Source organism: Patagioenas fasciata, chromosome 5 (assembly GCF_037038585.1).
Source record: "Patagioenas fasciata isolate bPatFas1 chromosome 5, bPatFas1.hap1, whole genome shotgun sequence".
Lineage (NCBI taxonomy): Eukaryota > Metazoa > Chordata > Aves > Columbiformes > Columbidae > Patagioenas > Patagioenas fasciata.
In genome coordinates, this window is record NC_092524.1 from 46,180,486 (window position 1) to 46,200,327 (window position 19,842).

The 19,842-nt window shown below is 46.8% G+C and overlaps 1 protein-coding gene across 1 annotated transcript; it reads right to left on the reverse strand.

Annotated features, from left to right (window-relative positions):
* Positions 1-3,535: 3,535 nt before the first annotated feature.
* On the reverse strand, positions 3,536-19,458 carry TMED10 (transmembrane p24 trafficking protein 10). The gene is made up of 5 exons (XM_065838737.2): positions 19,198-19,458; positions 15,000-15,120; positions 10,538-10,611; positions 6,277-6,403; positions 3,536-5,813 (listed from the first exon to the last, which is right to left on the reverse strand). The coding sequence occupies exons 1-5, from the start codon at positions 19,417-19,419 to the stop codon at positions 5,692-5,694; spliced, it is 666 nt and encodes a 221-aa protein (XP_065694809.1). The 5' UTR covers positions 19,420-19,458; the 3' UTR covers positions 3,536-5,691.
* Between the last annotated feature and the right edge of the window lie 384 nt (positions 19,459-19,842).

A 19,842-nucleotide genomic window follows, 5' to 3' on the forward strand; every position in this document is an offset into this window, starting at 1 on the left:
TCTGCAACAATTGTAGAAAACCAGAAGACTAATCAAAAAAGTTGTTAGTTTTATGATTTGAATAGTAAAGTTATCTTGCCCATTATTATTTACAGTATCATAGAAATTCTTCCATAAAATGATCACAGTAGTAGCTACAATCAGGTTTAGCCATCCTACAGCATTGCCTTTACGGTGCTTTAAAAAGCAGGGCAGCAGTTCTCACAAGAAGATGCCCCTAAGGGAAAGTAACAGCCGCTGCCCACTCAGGTTTATTGGAATATGACTGAAGAATATATACCCGACTTTACACTGATTTTTTTACTCAAGCATTCAAAAAAACCACACCACCTAGAGGTAACGTGCCATTCTGCCTCTTGCAAAATGGTTACTGAATGATGAATTTGGATAAGAGTGGGAACACTGGCATTTAGATCAAATCATGGCAAGTATCTGCCTTAGTTCAAAGATCTCATTCATGGTTTTCAGAGTCAAGACAGTACATTGATTATGTTACTAACACAAGAGCAGCCCACACTGAGAAGGAAGAAATGGTTACTTGGAAGGCATCTACATGGTTAATTATAATTAATGAGACAACACCATGAGATTCCAATTACATATGTATAGCAAATACCTTGCACCTGGGGGAAAATTATCCAAACTAAGTATATTCAGGGGGAAATAAAAGACTTGTGTGAGTGATAAAACCCTAGACAGTAAAACTGCACCAAATCGGACCAGAGCTGCAATGGGAGATAGCTGGAAAACACAAGCATGCCCTCCCCGCTCTGTCTGTGTGATAGCCATGGGAACAGCATCCCCCATGTAACCAAGAAAAACTAAGTTCACGTCATGACAGTTCCAGGAGAACATCCTGGTGCAGCTCATGCAAAGGTCATACTGCAACTGATTTAAAAGCTCAGGGAAAAGGTACCTCAGGAATATCAGCTATGAAAGGAAATTAAGTGACAGGAAACTGCAGAAGTGAGACTGAGCAACATGAGCATTATCCTGTCGTTGCCTTTTTTTAGTAATATGTCCCCAAAGGAAGTTATTCAACACGTATGTTATTGCAACAAAACTGAAATACAAGTCAGAGGGGTCCTTCAGGACACAGCAGCTTTCTCCAAACATGAGCTAAACAAATGATCCTCATATCAAAAGTCACTGGGACAGACACCTGGAGACCACAGGTCCCCTGGCAGGCTGTGTCAGCAAGGTGGAAATGAAGAAGCTGATGCATTGAGTGTAAGGTGATAAACAGCATGGACCTCTGGCAACAGAAGGAGCAATCAGGCATCTGTTATTGCCATTTTGCAGAAAGTTTGTCACTTCAACTACAACTGAAAGAGAGCAGCTTCTAGCTCCTGCCAGTGCAACAGACTTCCAGTGCAAAGCAAAGCAGGCTTCCTACAAACACTGCTGAGCAAATACAAGTAATTTATTGCTGCAGCAAAAGCTTGGACTCACTTGTTCCAGGTTTACAAGAAGGTCCAAGAAATGCCAACAGGCAGTTTTTCCAAATCCTCTGCTCCTTCCACCTTGCTCAGAGAAAGGCGCCTGCCAGAGCCACCGCACCACAGCCACCGGTGGTTTGGGGGAGGAACAGCAGAACAAGCACAAGCCAGACACATTTTTCAGTTGGAGAAGGGGCAGCAGATAAAACTACCAACCCTGAACTCCTGCAGTCTTCAGACTTAGCTTTTGCTCTCCTGTAAAAGACTTATCCATTTCAGGTGTGTGCTCTCTCCTTCCCAACAAGCCACCCTCAATGTACGGGAAATTAATTTCCCAGAGGCTTGGTTCACTAAGGGCAAGGCCATTTCATGCCTCTGAAAGACCAGTAGAGTGGGAGGACACAACTAAAGAGGAGAGACAGAAAGAAATACATCACGTCAACTGGCAGGGGTGAAGAGAGGCCATGCTACTTTCCCAAACCGCTGCAGTAGGACCCCGTGAAATGCGCAGGCAAGAATCCCCTAATGATCTTGCCAACCAGTTGCCAAACTAGTTTGAGTCAAAAGTCCCTGATCTGCCAGTTGGGAGACAGCACAGGTGTTGTATGTGTGGGTTATTTCCCACATACTTGAGCAGCTTGTAAGAAATGAGCAATAGAGTGTGTAAAACGCTCATCCCCTCATGCGTGCACGCACAGGCACTTTGTACAGATTTGTAGAGAGTGCAGCCTACGTTGGCATAACAGGATGGGGAATACACAAAGATATACCTTACTTAGGAATACTCACGCGCTGCGTTAAGTAGTGTGATAATTAAATCGTTAGTCACATTGACAAGTGGGTGGAAGAGGCTGGAAACCTCTGATGCAGTTTGCTGCCGGCAATTATAGATTTACCAGTGATGTATCCGTCACACACAAAGATGGGCTCAGAACCAAGTACCTGCAACAGCTGAACTTTAGCCCATTTCCCAGAAGTAGAATGGAATGAAGACACCAGCTCTGCATCTGCAGTGCTGTGAAACAGCCTGGACCCACTGCCAACCTACTGCATGGGAACAGCTGTATGATTTCACATACTTATATATTCATCCAGGCAAGAACTTGCAGAGGCTAATCCTTAACCAAATATCTGGGATTTTTCCTTCTTGAAATTCACCCTAGTAATACCAACTAGTTATTCAGTGCTTATGTGCCTCTGCTCCTGTTACATGGTGTATCTCACTCGGCTGCTGCATGAGAGAAGGCTCACAGGCTCAGCAGAGAGCTGATAGTTCGGTAAATACCTAACCACGCTCTTCAGTTGTCGCAGTTGAGACGGACAAGTGACATAGACCAAGTTCTTCCAGGGTGAAAGCAGTAGATGCCATTTATTGCCACAAGTGCATTTTTATACAGTTTTACCAATTCATGTGTCTCTTCACTATTGTTTACAAGTTACAGCAGTAACATCTCATTGGCTATTTTTGCTATAATCAATGTTACTCTTTTACTCCCTTCTCTCTCACGGATACATCCTTAACATCTCTGGATACTCCTTTACTCCCATCTTTCTCACGGGTAGGCCTGAGTATCTTCAAGGCTAATTTCTGTTGCCATGCCCTCTGTCAGGGAATCCAAGGACCCACCATAGTCCCCCACATTCAGTAAGCATCTGCCACTCACATAGGACCAACTCATCTTTGCAACCATTTAAAATTTCCTCTAAAGCACAAAACTGAAAGCAATTCCGTTTGTCTTAATGAACTAAATTTTACATGGGAGCCAGTGGTGAAAAACTGGATCTTGTACTCTAGAGAGGACTATCAGCTTCAAAATTCCTCCAGAGGGGAATATAATTAGAAAGAAAGGCAGCAAATGGTAGCCTGTACTAGAGACACTGCATTTGCTGTGCTGGTCCCACTCCACAGAGAAGTCCATGCAGCTGCTACCTTTCCCAAGTCCAGAATTCTCAAATTCTTTAGAAATTAACTTTTGCTAGAGAAACCCCCAAAGGCTTGCAGGGAGTCTGTGTACTTGCTGCTTCCTGCGACAGCTCAGCTTGCAGGAAGCAGCAGTCAGTAGGAATGTGCACAAATCAGACAAGACTCAGACAACTGAGGTGGGTTGTTTTTCCCCAGAGAAATTTTATTTTGGAAAGTTGACAAAAATCCCCCAACCAGTCATTACAGGTAAATCCATATCAGCCCCCCACACCTGCTCCCCAGTAATCATACCAGTACAGTGAGGATCAAAATGCAACACCACAACGACGATAGTGTAACAGTCACCTGGGGAACTTAAGGCCTTGCCACCATTTTTAAGATAAAGGTATCTTTGTACTCAGATAAGGATGGGGAAAGGACATCAAAACAGACAAGACTGGAAAAGGCCCTTTCCTGTACTGTCTTTTCAAGTTATATAAAAACAAAAGCGAAACCTTAACACATCTCCAGGCTTCAAACTGTAGGACCTAAAACTACCTTCAAATGACTTCTGTAATTCAGTGCTGTGGCACTACTGCTGTTCTGCACTCCAACAGCCTTCAAAACGTACAAGGATAACGTGGATGCAAGGGCAGAGAAGTGGACTTGGGTTCTTAATATGGCTTTATCAAAAAAGAAACTAATTAAAAGCAATCCAAGCACTTGCCAGTGGAACCAACAACTCCAGGAACTTGGCAATGGCAAAGAGGAAGCAAAGTACTAACATATTTAGATGACAGGAGGTCATCTTTCCATCCTCTTTCCCATTGCCTCACCCTGAACAACTGTTTCCTCCCCAGCAATAGATCAGACTCAGGTCAGAAATTATAAAGCCACGCTTTTTTCAATATGGGAGGCCAGTCCCAGGGCCATGACAAGCCCTTTTTTAGCCAGAAGTGTCTAGGCACATGACACCAGAATGCTGTGCTGCTGAACCATTTGCTCTGCAGGAATGCAGAGAAGGTGAAAGAATTTTAATCACCACCTAAAAAACTGCAGCAGGTAAGTCCAGGAAGTTAACCTGCCTGTTTTTTTCCCAGCCTGGCTTATTTAACATCATGCCACCTGGATGGCTGAGAAATGAAGAGAACCTGTTTGCTCTCTTTGTAGTACCACATAGAATAACAGTTCTGTTGAGGGCACAGTTCTACCTTTCCCTGGATGTAGAATTAGCCTGTTCCTACTCTGTACTGCTTTTTTGAGTTCATCTACATTCTTCCAACTCCTCTGTGAACCTGCAAAGTACTCCTTGCACCCTCGGACCTCAGCGCAGGGTATGGGCCCCCATCCTTCACATAAGCAGCTGCCCACCTTGCTCTGAGGTCTCAGAAAATGAGATTCTGCCAGCTGCCTGCTGGATAAACACTATGCTGTTAGATGAGAAAAGTCTCCTGCTCAATGTAAACCCAAGTTTCCTAGCATAACCTGCTCCTATTTGCTCTGTGACTGTATCTGACTGAGGCCTCCTGTCTACACAAAAGGCCATCCCCTGACCAAGGCTTTCAGGAAAACTGCTGCATCATTTCAAAACAAGAGAGGCAAATCCAAGACAAACATGTAGAGCACGGGCAGGACCAAGGCTGGACAGCTTACCTGAGCAAAGCAGGCTTCTCCTTTCCAAGCTCAAACATGTTCCCAAGCCCTCCTTCCCAAGGCTCCCCTTCCTCCACGCTGAACCACCCTATGCTCAAGTGCCCTGACCTGTCAGCACAAAGACACCAGCTCCCACAGGGAGAAACACAGAGGTCCACCACAGGGACCAAACCTTGGACCTCCCTCTATCCTCAGGCCCTGCTGGAATGATGAATCCTATTGCTTTGCACTCACCTCCGTTTGCACGAGGCTTAGATCCCAGCTGGTCAGGACAGGGAATCCCCCGCTCTGCCCCGGTGTGACCTGCACGGCACCTCCAGAGCTCAGTAGGGTCAAGTGGCTCAGAGTAACACTACAGTCACAGACAGATGGGAGACATCATCAAGCCAAGATTATAAAGGGAGAACAGACAGCGCAAAAGCTTGCTGCAGCTGTCATGGAAACATCTTTTTTTATTTAATCACTGCCCCAGGAATCCCCAAACCCATCACAACCTCCCCCACCCTCAACATCCAATAGGATTTCACAAGTCCCCCGTTGCCTCCACTGTTTAGGTTCCCCTTCCCCTTTAGGGTCCAAGTTCCTGCAGAAAAGCTCCAGTCAGTGGGTATCATCTGAGATGGCTCCACGGGGCCACAGCTGGGTCCCAGCGGTGTCCAGCTGGGTCTGAGAGGAGGGGGAGGAGGACTTGCTCCTTTACTCAATCAGTTTCTTGGCCTTGAAGAAGCGACGCAGGTAGAAAACCTGCCAGGTGGCCAGTCCAATGAGACAGCACATGGAGAAAATGCTGAAGTATAGAACCCGGGTGTTTGTCGACTCTGAAACAGACAACAAACCATTGCACAGGAGTCTGACATCACAGGATGCACAGTTCCCAGGATTTTCTCTCCCCATCCCTGCGAAACTTCAAAAGTAAGATACACAGCATGAAGGCAAGAGCACCCAAGCACCAGCAATACTTGAGAATAAAAACAGCGGGAACAACAAGAAGAGGATAATGACAGGAAACAAGGCAAAACTGGCTAATGGGCAACATTAAATGGTACAGAGTAACCAACATGAGGAATGGAGACAGAAATAAATGATCTCTAGAGATGGGACACACAAGACTTGGCAACTGCTTCAGAAGGAGAGAAATATCAGCAAGTTTCCCCTACTAGGAACAGAAGAGGCAGAGACCACAATAATTGCTTGATCTCCAAATGCTGTCCTAAGAACACATTCAGCAGACGTAAGGGGTCTTAGAGCTCCGACCCTCTGAAGAAGCACACAGTCTCTTACCATTCGTGTCCCTCATCTCCTCTTCTCGTTTCTTCATATAGGCAAAGTCATTAACGATGGACTCCGAAAGATCTTCCAGACGCCTCAATTCTACTTCCAGAGGCTTCAACTTCTCCACTTTTGCAATCTAGAAAACAGAAGAGTCAGGCAATCACTGAGCTAAAACCAAAAGCTCCCATGTGGGTTTTTACTGCCAGTTTGAGCCATTCCTTCTCACATAGTACAGATCTGGGACATCCTTCCCCCAGGGAAACACCTCTATAAGCCAGAAACTACCATTGCATAAAACATTACCACTTCTCCCACCTGTTCTTTGAAACACACTTTCCTATTTCCCCTCCTACACAACGGAGGAGCACAGTATGCATACAAGCACATTTCTTCCTTATTCAGCCTAATGTTAGCTAATTCACAGTTGGCTTCTATGGAGTGGGTAGAAGAGTTTGCCACATGACTAAACCTCCAGTGAACAGACTGAGATACAGGTGACTAACACACATACGATACTGTTCTACAAGCACGCAGGATATTAGCACTGACTTGCCTTCCTGTCACCACACACCCCAGAAAGCCTGGGCAGCCTGGATTCCCAGTAGCAGTGGTTTGATTACACCCACAAGAGCGCGGGGCTTCTATCACTTAGACTGATAACTTTCTCTTGGTACAGCCACCAAGTGCCCATCGGCCTCAGGCCACCAGGTGACGCTGCTGTAACACTGACGGGACGGGCTGCCTTTGCACCAGCTTGAAAGGAAAACACACTACCCTCATAAAAGCTGGTTTTGAAGGACATCATTTTTGTGCAGAACATGCAACCTACAGTACTACAAGTCACAGATTTGAATCCAAAAAGAAAAATCTACAGGAAATTCAATCAGAAGGCACAGTCCACAACGGCAACTATTTAAACCTAAATGTGTAAACACATGTCCCTGGCCAAGTCCTGGCTGTAACCTGACTACACTCGATGTAAAATCTGTGACAGAAGGACATGACTCAAAAGAAGGTAACTGCAATTCCTGCCACTGCTACAGAGTAGGGTTTGGGTAACTCTGTTCCTTGTGTGGAATCTGTCACCAACAAGTGGCAGGTCCCTGCCATGAAGGCCAGATGCCACATCCCCAAGTAATGCAGCAGAAGAGAGATATGCTACAGAAAACTGCAAAAGGCACACGGAGCACCTGCAGCTCACTGCCAGCCTTACCGCCACACAGCCATTCTCAGACATAAGCCGCAGGACGGCATTCTTCAGTGGTTCAGGTGCCGACGGGGAGGCAACGGAGCACCCAGGGTGCCAGCATCCCCAAAATGCCACCTCCAGAGGCAGCTGCCTGGGTGTCAGAGCCCACCTGAGGAGATGCTGGTCACCAGGCCAGTGCTAGCTCAGCCATTTCACTGAAGGGTCTCCCCATGACATAAGTATACTGGCAAGCAGCAGGCCAAAAGCAATCACCTGAGGACTTCTATACTGAGGCGAGCTGTGTATCACAGCCCTGCCAGCACAGCAGTGTCAATGCAGAGTGTGTCTGTGAGGAGGCATAGGAAACAGGAGGTTAAACCCCTCCTGCTTTCTAGCCAATAGGTTGTACTGTCAAAACCTTGTGGCCTGGACACGTATCTGCCAGCAGAGCTTTACTGAGAAACTGGCACCAGTGTAAGCACACCTATGGCCCAGACTCTGCTGACACAGCTAGAGCAGCAGGTCTGCAACACACACAAGGTCTCAGACAGCTCCACTGACAAGCTAACCCTGCACTGACCAGCTCCACTATCTTCCTGGAGGGCACTTTTCCTCATTCACAGAGCGCTACAGAAGTTCTACTGGGAAAAAAAAAAAAAAGAAAACAAGGCTTATCTGCTCCATCCTGCATCCCTTCAGCTGCTCTTAGTAGGTAAGGCTAGAAACATCTGATAGCTACTTTCAGTCCTGCATGTACTTCAAGACACACATTCTGGAACCTTCTTCATCCAATATGCACAGCTGTTCCAAGGGGTTTCGTAAAAAGTCCACCAAGCATCTGTGATGGTGGAACACCATCATCCTAGAAGGAACATCTGGACTACCATAACAACCAAGACAAGAACTCTACTGAACTTCTCAGGGGCCATTGAAAGACTTGTCCAAGCCTAACTCACTTCCTAGCATAGAAAAAGACATGCTATAGCCAAAAGCTGACAAGGAGTAGCTGATCTGGAAAGGAACCTAGATTGCCAAGCCTTCTTGGTACCCTCTAAAAAGTCTTTTCACTTTTCACCACCTTCATTTCTACTTATTGAATGGAGAAAGTTATTCCTCCCTACCCCAGAGACCTAAGGTATGACACTGCCATGCAGTTAGGTTTTCGAAACCAGCTCTCTCTCCCAGTTGCTTTGCTCCAAGAATGTCTGGCTCATGAAAGCTTAGGAAGCCAGACTTAGACATCATCCTTCCTCTGACTGCACATACCCATGCACAATCAGGACAGTGTCAGTGGCCCTTGTTCAACTCTGTAAATTGAGTCTCCCTGCAGCAATTCAACAAGAACAACTCGGGGGGAAGACAGGCCACTGGTACCTTACAGCAGATGAACATCACAAGCAAAAGGCTCAAAAAGGCAGCAATTACATGAGAGAAACCTGAGCAACAGTCCTTCCTTCTTAGGCCTTACAGCAACCAGACAAGTCAAAACTCACAAACACTACTGCAACTTGGGGAGGGAGAGGCTTAAAAAAATAAATCATACTGCAAAACAGTGTGGCTAAACATCTGTAGCAACTGTATAAACACTAAACCCATTTGAGTGCTTTGCAGACATGCTGCTCAACAAGGCTCAACACAGTCTGCCACTCCTGAGAGGTCCTCACAAGTCAAGGATGGTTGCCAGTGCTGCCAAGATCTGCAATTTGGTATCAAGTGGGGCTGCATTTCTAAATCCTCCTTTTCCCATGTTTGTCCATGGACCTTTTTCATCAATCTAACTACACTGACGAGCATAATGGATACTTACTTTTATTCCAAGACAGTCCTAGCAGTACAACTAGTGAGTGTGTAGATATACAGGCATAAGAGAACCTTTCTGTACAGGGACAATGCTTCTAGGTGGCACTACAGTAATGTAACTCAAGAGTGTGCTGTGGGGTTGTATTTAAAGCGATTCTGTATATGTAGTCAACATAATCCTCCCCAGTTACGCTCTCAGGGGTCATTCCATAAGACTTCAACATCTTGTAATCCCTTCAGTAGCTGGTTGCTAGACAGCTGGCCCAATGATTGCTCTGTTCTTCCCTGACTCCAAGCACTTTCTTACTATTCATGTAGGATGTGCTCTAGACTGACTTAAGCCACGTAGGACCAGCTAGCTCAAGGCTTAAAAGGATAAAAAAACTCCAGCATGCCTACCTCAGAAATGTGTTCATTTCCTAACTGGCACCATACACAGTCTCCTCTGCTACCAACTCTCCTTCCTGAGGCATCTCCCACGCTGTTGTGCACAGTGGACAAAGCAATCATTTGCAGGAAGCTTCCTCCACCAACAGCTCTCATTTTCTCAGGCACAAGGTTTGTGCTAGGGGCTGACTGACCCCAAATTCTACTAAGCCAAAAGCATGTTAGCAGCCACCAAAATTCAGCATCCAAATCAGCCAGTACCACTCCAGCCACAAAGCAACTGCAATTCCACAGAGTTTGCTCTTGGGTCTAAGAAAGTTCTGTCCTCCTAAGATGGAAACATTTAGGCTCTATACATATTTGCAGTGTCACGCATTCAAACCAAATACCTTTTTCACACCAGCTACTACTCCGCCAAACACCTTTATATCGATACACTGCCAGTTCTTAGGAACCCACAAGCACCTTTTCAGGGCTGTTGAGCCAGTACATCTTACAGTCAGGAAGGGTAAGAACAGTAACAATGTGAATTGACCTTCAGGAGGATCTTATATTAACCTAAAATGTCCTCTGCTGCCGGGGCTGGAGAAAATTCCCATCTCAGTCTCCTGTTGCCTCTAATACCTATGCCCAGAAGCTGGGTCACACTGTCCTAGCAAAGAAATTCAAACATTAGGTTCCAGTTCCCAGAGCAGAGAATTAACTTCAGCTGATGTTTGTCCTTTTTTTTTTTTTCTCCCCTAACACACAAAGCCTCACTGGAATTGTACGTTGCAGACAGGCTTTCATCACCGCTGGGAAAACAGCTTCCCATCACGAGCTCCAAATCTACAAATGGTATCACGTGAGTGCTGGGAAAGGGCAGCGTGCAGTGCAGGCAGCCAGGGGACATACCTCCTCGTAGTTCTTTGCTTCAACTCCATGCTTCATATCCAGAATCACAAGCTGGTCCGGCATCCTCCCTGTTCCTGGAAACATAATGAAAGGATTCATTGTGCAAAACATTCAGCCTGCCAGGAAATCGCCAGCTCTCCCCACCACTGAGGAAGAACTCACAACATCCCTCCCCTCCCTCCACGTCTGTAGCTAACTGTGGAGACAGCACAGTCCAGCCTAAAAATACAGAGACTTCACAATAAATTCTGGCTGAAGGAGAGCCTCCCAAAGATAATGAGAACAAGCTGTAACTAAAAGTGCTAAGTGTGTGTAGGAAGCAAATCACTGTAAAAACTGCAGAGGATTAGAAGATGAATACCAGCTGCTATGAGACAACCTGGTGAAAGACAAGTCACCAGAGGGACAAATACTCAACTGAAAAGCCCACTTTCCTCCTAGCAGGAAGAGCACTGACAACTTCAAGGTTACTGGGATGGTAGATGATTTTGCATTTGAAGGAGCAGAAGATAAACTGGTCTAATTGAGGAATATGGCATACGGGGACTACTGACCCTCGCATGCTGCAGTGTCTGCAGAAACGAAGGCAATCCCTTTACCAACATATATTTTCAGGGAATAAACAGCTCATATGTCTAAGACTCACACTGCCAATGCAAACCTCAAGATAGTAGGGGACTTCCGAAGCCAGGAAAATGCCACTTCAGAGAACTGCCAGCTGGAGCTGCACAAACAGCAAGTAGGGTAAGGCTGCAGTCAACAGCACACTAGGGATCTTTTAAGGCTGTACCCCCCTGGTTAGGAACACCTATGGCTAATACCTTCTTTTAACTGCTACAAACTGTCACATCTGAGAACACTCACAAGAGGAAAAAGGAAATATATAGGATAGGCATGTACAATACCCTAAAGAATGCAGCATGTCAGCTGACCTGAGTATCATATTCCACTATACCACCCACCAAAGAAATGTATGTATGTAACACATTCCCAAATCCCAGCACTTTGGGGCATAGAGTTTTCCTCAGCTGGCTGCCAGCAAAAATTCGCTTATACTACGAATTTCAGAGTCTTAATCCAGGGGCATGTCCAATACTCACAGTTCGCCTTAGGAGGCTGCCAGGTGGACACTTCTTCAGTCCACAAACAAATTCAATGTACAGGTTACACTAGGTCACTCCAGTTGGAGCTAGGAAGATATTCCAGATCTTCAATACAACATGTCCAAATTTTCTCTCTACCCACTGAACAGTTCTTCAACACCTCCGTATGATCACCTCCACCTTCTACTGCTAGCAGAACATGGAATAACCTACTGACAAGATGGTCCATATCAACTACAAAACTTTTCTTAAATTTCATGAGGGATAGAAGACCTGAAAATTCAAACCCAGCTATGCAAGAGTTCAACAGTAGATTAGGATATTTTTTTTTTGTTTTCTTGTAAAAGACTGGTTACTGTAAGAACAAACACAAATCCTGGCAATGTTCTTTAACAGATGGGCTGTATATGACCATACAGTGCTCCTTTGTCCAATGACAAGTTTTGACCACTTATGTCATACATATATCAGCATGCCTGGAAACTGATAGGTAGGACAGCCAACCGTAGCTGCAGAAGAAAATCCAAAGCACACAGTTCAGTGAGAGGTTTTTATAATGTTGTTTAAATTACAGCAACTTGGGTGGAGAGTTGGAGCTTCCAGGAAGAGATGAGAAAGATGAAAAGGCCAGGGAACAGAATAGAACTGGAAGGATTAATTTGTGAGGCTGGGAGAGCTGCCAAGAGGCAGTAAGAAAGCAGAAAACTTAGAGCTGCTGGGTGCAAAGGGATGGAAAGCAGATATTCTGCAAGAGGTTAACGTTGTCAGAGACTGGCCTGGAAAAACTCAAGCTGCTCTTCTACATGTTTACTGAGCCCACTGTACTAAGCAGCTCCCTTCATGGTCATCAGATCCTCAGCAACTCCCTGCAGCCAGGGCTCACCCCAGCAGACTGGATCAGCAGCAAAGAAAAAAATAGTTACTAAGTCCCAGAGATCTTGAACTAAACTGATGCCTACATCCCCCAGGAGGTCATCTCACATGAGGACATAACTGTTTCCTGGGAGATTAGGGGAGCTCCTAATTTGCAAAGTCAGTGGAAAAACAGGATGGTTGAACTGGATGTCAAAAATTGTTCCCTTAGAAATTCCAGAAAAAATGTGCCATAACACTCTTAAGAAAGTTTGGGAAGAAAAGGATTACAGAAAGAGCAGAGGTAAAGATTAGCACACAGAGTGAGTCCTACAGGGGAGCACGTAGTGCAGGTCAGGCTGTTCTTCTCAGAGATGAGCATATGGTGAGAGAGTAAGCACGCTTGGGAACAGAGCACTGGTCAGGAGTAGAGGACACCTCCATGCTGGAACAGGGTAAAAAAAGCCCTTCATGCAAACACCCAGAGCTCCAAGCAGCACCCTAAGAACTCCTCCACTCTCATAAGGTGGACCTTCTAAATAAGATCATCTCATTTCCTCTTCCTCATTTCTGTGGTTAAGGATTGAGAAATCCTAGTTGCTTAGACCCCGCAGGTCCCAACGGCTCTGGGCTTCCTCTACCAACTGTTTTTCTCTTCCAGTACTCCACCAACATCCTCCTTGGCTGCCACACGACAAGTGCTGACCACTTGATGAGACTGGAAAAAAAACCCAACCTTTAAAGACCAACATGGGGATAAAACAGTGCTTGGTCAGTTCCCCCACTTCCATTCTGATCTTATTATAGAGGAAACAAGGCACTTCCTTGTGATGTGGTTTCTTCTTCCACAGTACCTTAACCAAGTCCTGCAGATGATCAAGCCTTGCAATGCCACCTCCCTTTAATACTTCCTTGATTACCAGCACAGGCATGGAAAATCTGGAAATACTCATCATGCAGCATCTCCCTTTAGCAAGGAATTTGGGGCATCTAGATCCGAAAAGAAAATGGCAGTTTGGAGGCCCCCAAAGAGAAAGTCCCAAAAAGAGGATTCAGCTGCTTAATTGAACGGCTCTAGATTTTGGCACCTCAACACCCCACTGGTCACCAGGGAGAAGCTACACTTAGAAATAGTTTATCCTCATCAGTATCAAAAGCTTTAAAACAAACCTGCAACAATACAACACAGCCAGGTAACAAACATCTGCTACAATCAAAAGAGCTACAAGTGGCTCAGTCTAGCCAAGAAACCTCTGGTCACGAGCACTGAAATAAAAGTCTAGACACAAGTAAAGAAAGAAGCCTTTCCCACTTCAGTGTGCAATCACACTGAAGCTATGAAAGGTTTTGTTCGACTGTCTGGAGACCTCCCAAATAGCCAGGTGTTGGACACTAAATAGCAGGCGTGACTCCTAGATGAGTCACTAGTGCCTGCATGTCTCGATGCTTAAGGAGCATCTGGAAGCCCTATCTTTGGAGTGAAATAAAAGCAAAACCCTGAGCACTTGGGGTCACTGTCTTATCTGTAAAATACTATGGAAGAGGTGTTACAAGCCAGATCTCTCCCAGTCCCAGCAAAGAAGACAGGCTTCTCTTTCTGGAAAGTTCCCTTCAATATCTTATATGTGGAGCAGAACATCCAACCTGAGGTGGCCTTTCAAGAGATACAAGGAATGCTGCTAGTCACTGCTCTGTGAAACGCTCTGGGAGCTTTTAGCATAAAACCTAGGAAGAACTGTGTCTAGGGAGCAGAACTCTGACAGTGACCACGAAAAAACGTGAGCACCTACGAACTTGCATGTGGTCATGCCACCACAAATGAGACCAGAGCCCACGTGTTGGCTGTTTTCAGCACGTTTGTCCTGAAGTTGAGCCCAGCCACTCAAAGCAGCACATGCGTCACACTCACAGGAAACAGCCTCAGCGCCTGTTAGGCAACCGTCCTTGCAGCACAAATGCAAGGCTGACGTCCTGCTCATATCCGCTTTTATTGACCACTTAGAGAGCAGTTGTGGGTGCAAACTAAGGCCACATTCCCTATACACATACCCCACAACCCCAGAAAATGGTTGCTAGCTAGCCTAATGCAGGATTGCTGCCAAGTACACACTGTAGAGAGATCATGTTCTACCAAAGGGGGAGAGACGGCCAGCTGGGGAGAAAGACAGAGTCCTGGAGACGATGGCATCCTGCTCTGTCCTGGCTCAACTACAGGATGGGGAAAAGCATGAGAAATGCAAAAGAGGTTTGGTTTGCTCCCTGGTACTGCCACTCAGTGTGGCTGTGGTGACCTCTGCGTCAGGAACACAGCATTCCACTTTCAGTGGAAACCGAAGCACGACAGCTATAGAGGATTACCTAACTTCAAATGCAACACTGATGGCAGATATTCTGCACTGAAACTGCCCAGTGTTCTGCAGACCACACTCAGGATCACTTTACTCATACCCCTAATCCACACATCTACATGAACGTGAAGCAGCCAACAGACCTGTCACTTCACTTACCCACAGGGAGCTTGCTCTCAAAGCAGGCCTCAAACATATCATAGTCTTCAGTGGTGAAGGCAAACTTGCCCTTAGTGGCATCCTCCTTGGCATACAGGATGTGCCCAGCTGAGTCAGTTATCTGTAAGAGAGACAGAGAGGGTGAGGAACACAGCACTTCACTGCCATGGGCTCACACTGTCTGTGCTATGCGGGAAGAGTTCTTTTAGCATCCCCTTTGGATCTAATGCTTTCTTCTTTCAACAGTTTCCCTTCTTCCACGCAACTATATCAATTCTTCCCCTCCTCATCCCCACTCCAGGAGTGGACAAAGTTAGAGTGCCTCTAAGGTAATTATGGACTCCTAGATTAAACAAAAACAAACATCAAAAAAACACGCCACAAAACAAAACAAAAAAAAAACAACTGACCAACAAAGCCAAAAACCACACCAATTCCTCTACCCCCCGTAACCTCTGAATACAGACTACATTTAGGAACTCTAGCTGAAACCAACTGTTATGCCCTGCTGTCTTTTTGCAAGCAAAACTCATAAATTCCCATAGCAAGATACGGAGCAGCTCTACAAGACAAAAAAAGACTCATTCCCCAGAAGATGAAACAGAGAAGGGCACATCTATTCCTCTAGAAGTGAGTTATCAGCGTGACCCTGAGTTGTGCTAGGTTTGGGTGCCAAGATGCATAAAAGTGGCCACTTCAGAGGACAATTCAGACTACACAGACAGAACAATGACTGCTTTGTGCTAAGTCTATGATATTACTAAGAATAGGCAAAAACTGAAGAAGTTCTAAAAAAATGCTTCAACAAAGAGTAAAAATAAAGAAATCACAATTCATGACGCAGACTTGAGAATCATTGTGCTCAATTAAAGAGTCCTTCCAGATGAAATACTCTGATCATGGAGAGGGGTGAAAAAAACCAAAGTCTTTACAATATTGCATGACAACAGACAGTGTGTGTCCCACTGGAACGCTTCCCAGTTTCCCTCAACTCTGTCCTTTCACAGGTATGTCTGAAAAAGCATGGGCGCTAAGGTTACTAGGGGTGTTTGAAAGTCTTAGAGGTGATGAGACTAAAATGCTTGCGAGTAATTTTAAAGGTAGGTAAGAGAGAAGTACAAAGTAATTTGTAGTATGGAAAAGGGAAGTCAGACATTCTCCTTTACTCCATCTTAAAATAGAAAACCAGCCTTGTTTCCCTGTACAAAAGGCCTACAGAAGGGCTATGTACCCAAAATTATTCTAAGGAAACATTCTTATTTCTTCCTATTAGAACACCTGACTAACTCCCTGCCACGAGGTACCACTGATGCCGGCAGTCTGCTTGGACTTAGAACAGGTACAGACCTTCACATGGATAATGAGAGCTGCTGCATTATGCAGGAAAAATAATAAAGTATATAGATCTTCATGCCTCAGGGTATAAACCATAGTAAGCAAGCCTTTAGGAACAGGCTTCCCCTACATACAGATTACCCTGTAATTGTCTGTTACGGGATTTGTTGTAGCTTCCCCTGTGCCGTATAGTATTTGTCTGCATGCAAGAACAAGGAGCACTGTTCTCCCGCGCTGCAGTTCCTTCTCAGAGCTCTACCTGTATTCAAGCGGCGAGCAGATGAAAGCTGCCTGCACAGTCACACGCGGGCAGCTCTGTTGCCACCCACCTGCCACAAGCCACCTCCTGTCTGGAAGCCACCAGACTGCTGGAGGCACTTGGCTCTAGTGAGCAGGCCCCACTCAAGTACAAGACTGTCCACATCCCACCATGCAGACACAGCATAAAACGAGTTTTGGCCACCATATGGTGCACACTATTTAATGGAGAAGTCCTGATTAACTGAGATGCTTCATCAGTGTGATACCATATAATCTGCACGCTGGGTTCTCCATCCCCAGAAGTGGTGACAAGAACAGAGCGAGGAAAGTTCTCAAATGTCCCTATTATTTTGAGCACTATTCCCTTACGGCTTTGTAGAAACCAGAGCTAATCTTTAGCTAGCGGATATTATGAAGCTTGATCCATTTTTGATCTTTGCAGCTCTGGCAACAGCCTGCTCATGAACAGGATTCTGGACAATAAAAGCTCTGCTATCTGCTTTCATGAGAACTGAATAGTGTTATCCAAATCAGCCGAATCCACCGCCAATTCAGCCAGCATGCGGGGGTGGGAGAAGCTGCTAATAGCTCAGCCAGAACACTTGTGGGGGAGTTGACCTGAAAAGGATTTTTCATGCTATTCTAACGTTATTTACGGTAATGCAATCCCCTACAGACAGGGCATTGTTCGCCCTTGACAATCAGCCCGACGGTTCCCCAAACCACCAGCCTGCACAACGGGGCAGAGGCACGTGGCTGGGCCTAAGCGAGACCTCAGCCGCCCCTGGGCAGGCAGCTGGCAGAGCCCCCGGGTTCCTCCAAAACAGAGGGGCCCACTGTTAGCGCCAGGCTATCACACACACACAGCTTAGCTCACCAGCAGAAACTGCTCTAAGTCTGGCCAGGATTGACTATCAACCTCCTACATTCAGTGGCCCAATCCAGGGGACCCAAGCAGGCCATCCAGTGCAGAAGGAGAGCGACCACCTGCAGACATGATGCCCTGAACTAACTTTTCTTACAGACTCAAAGTCTGCACCTGGCAGAGGGGTTACAGCACTTAAAATAGGCCCAGCATGTCAGGAGGCCAAGCATAACTGAACAATAAGAAGAAAAGCAAGAATTGCATAAATTTTTATTTCTGCTTTGTAGCTTTTCAAATCAGTACAGGATGGTTGTTTTTATATATATTTTATTTATTTATTTTGCAGTTGGAATAAAATAGAACTTGTATGAGCGGTCCGTACCAGCTTCAGTAGCAAAGCCAGACTAAGACCCAAGTGTGGGATTCATTGCTTCACCACCTCCCTAGACACAAAAGTGAATTTTGGAAGAGACCGTGGAGTCAGCTGACCTAAGAATGGGCAACTAGAGAACCAGGAGGCCTGATCACCAAGTATTAAGAGCCAGATGGGAACACGGCACTCGATTTGAAATACATGCACCTTCCCAGGCAAATACCACAGCAACATTTTAAAGCATTAAAGCTGGTTGGCCCTGCCCATATGCAGACAAGTTTCCTCTCACAAACAATGTTACAACAGCAGAACAAATTCTTTTAAAAAAGCAAGACTCCAGAAACAGCCTTCTCTAGCGATACTCAACCATGACTGCTGATAACCCAAAGCCTCTGGGCATCTGTAGGTGGATGCTGGAAACCTGATTTCAGGAGATCTCAAATATTCATTCAATAACACTGATTTCAGAGACTCCTGAGCACATAATCTCATCTCTGTTTGTGTGCTTATGTTTGAAGCCCTTGGGAGCTTAGACAGAAATTAAAAAAACAGACAAAAACACGTTATGAAGTAATTGTGTAGCAGTAGACCTGACTCAGCTAGTTGGGAAATTTGTAGAAAGCCAGAGAAGGCAGATTGTGGACAGAATTAAAGTGAAGCTACTGAAGTTTTAACAGCCACTTGTCCCAGTGGTGTATCAGTCACATATGTTCTGCTGACCCTTCCCCATCCTCCTTCAACATACTTTAGGATCATTTTCTTTGCTGCAGCAAACACCTGCCTCCTTAAAGTCCATGCAAGCCACCACACAGCACGATGGGAAAAGCCATTTTATGACCCCAAACCTCGTTTCCAAGCCCCCCCTTGCCCGTTCCCGGCGGCCACGGTGCGCAGGCCGGGCGCCCTCGCAAAGCCACGTCAGCCTCGCTCCTTCCTGCTCACACGGTGCCAGCCGCTCACACGGCCGCACCGCGGCGGCCCGGCCCACGCAACCACGCGTGCGGATTATCCGTGGCGCGGCGGGAGGGACCCCTGCGATGAGATCTGGGGGGAAAAAAAGCCTGTATTTGGGTCAAGCCAAACACCTGCCCTACTCCCTCGCCACCCGATGTCCGGATGGCAGAACCCCTGGGCGAGCGGAGGCCACTAACGTGAAGCAAGTCCTGCTCCGTCGCTCCCCCGACGCCCCGCGGCAGGAGGCCAGGCCCGCGCTGAACCCACACGTGGACCGGCGTCATGCGTGGAAAACGTCACCCAGACCCACTCCCCGCCCACGCGCGGCCGGGGAGGCGGGGCCACGCCGTCCGCCCCGGCTCACCCCCCTCCCGCTCCCGCCTGCCGGGGCGCCGCCGCCACGGCCGCACCTTGAGGTTGGCGGAGGGTCCGGTGGAGGAGCCCGGCGGGGCGCCGATCTCGTACTCGCCCGTGACCAGCGTGTCGCGGTGGATCTCCTCCCGCAGGCACTTCCGCGCCTTGCCCGGCAGCTGGAAGGAGATGGGCCGCGCCGGGCCCACCAGCAGCAGCAGCAGCAGGGCCAAGAGGGGGGCCTGCCGCAGGCGGGGGCGGCCGAGCAGCGGCAGCGGCATGGCGGCGGCTCCGGGTGCGGCGGGCCGGGCCTCCGCCACACGTGACCAGCAACGCCGCGCGTCACGGGGGCGGGGCCGCGCGGGTGGGAGGATCGTCGCTCGGGTCCCACGCAGGCAGGGGTTAGTGGGTTACTGGCCGCCTGCTCCTCGGGTTGCGGGGCTGCTGCACCTAGGTACTGAAGCTTGTCGCTTCGGGTGGGAGATTTAATTCTTAAATAAATGTTTAATTATATTAATTCATCATTAATGAATGATAATGAGTCATAATAATTTAAGCCATTAAATAAATGAATTTAAAAAAAAAAATTAATCCGTGCTCCAATGCAGAGGAGCATACTGAGGGTGGACGAGCAGTCTGAATTTCACAGAGCTTTCTGCACAGCTGGGCAACCCCCAGCTCCTTCTCTGAGAGATGCACTTGCT

What these genes read in the sequence shown, in the direction of transcription:
- TMED10 (XM_065838737.2), bottom strand. Translation starts at nt 19,419, where the DNA reads ATGCCGCTGCCGCTGCTCGGCCGCCCCCGCCTGCGGCAGGCCCCCCTC. An exon ending in AAGCAAAGAACTACGAGGAG is followed by an intron (nt 6,404 to 10,537) that starts GTATGTCCCCTG and finishes TCTGTTTTCTAG; the next exon opens with ATTGCAAAAGTGGAGAAGTT. An exon ending in GGAGATGAGGGACACGAATG is followed by an intron (nt 5,814 to 6,276) that starts GTAAGAGACTGT and finishes TGTCTGTTTCAG; the next exon opens with AGTCGACAAACACCCGGGTT.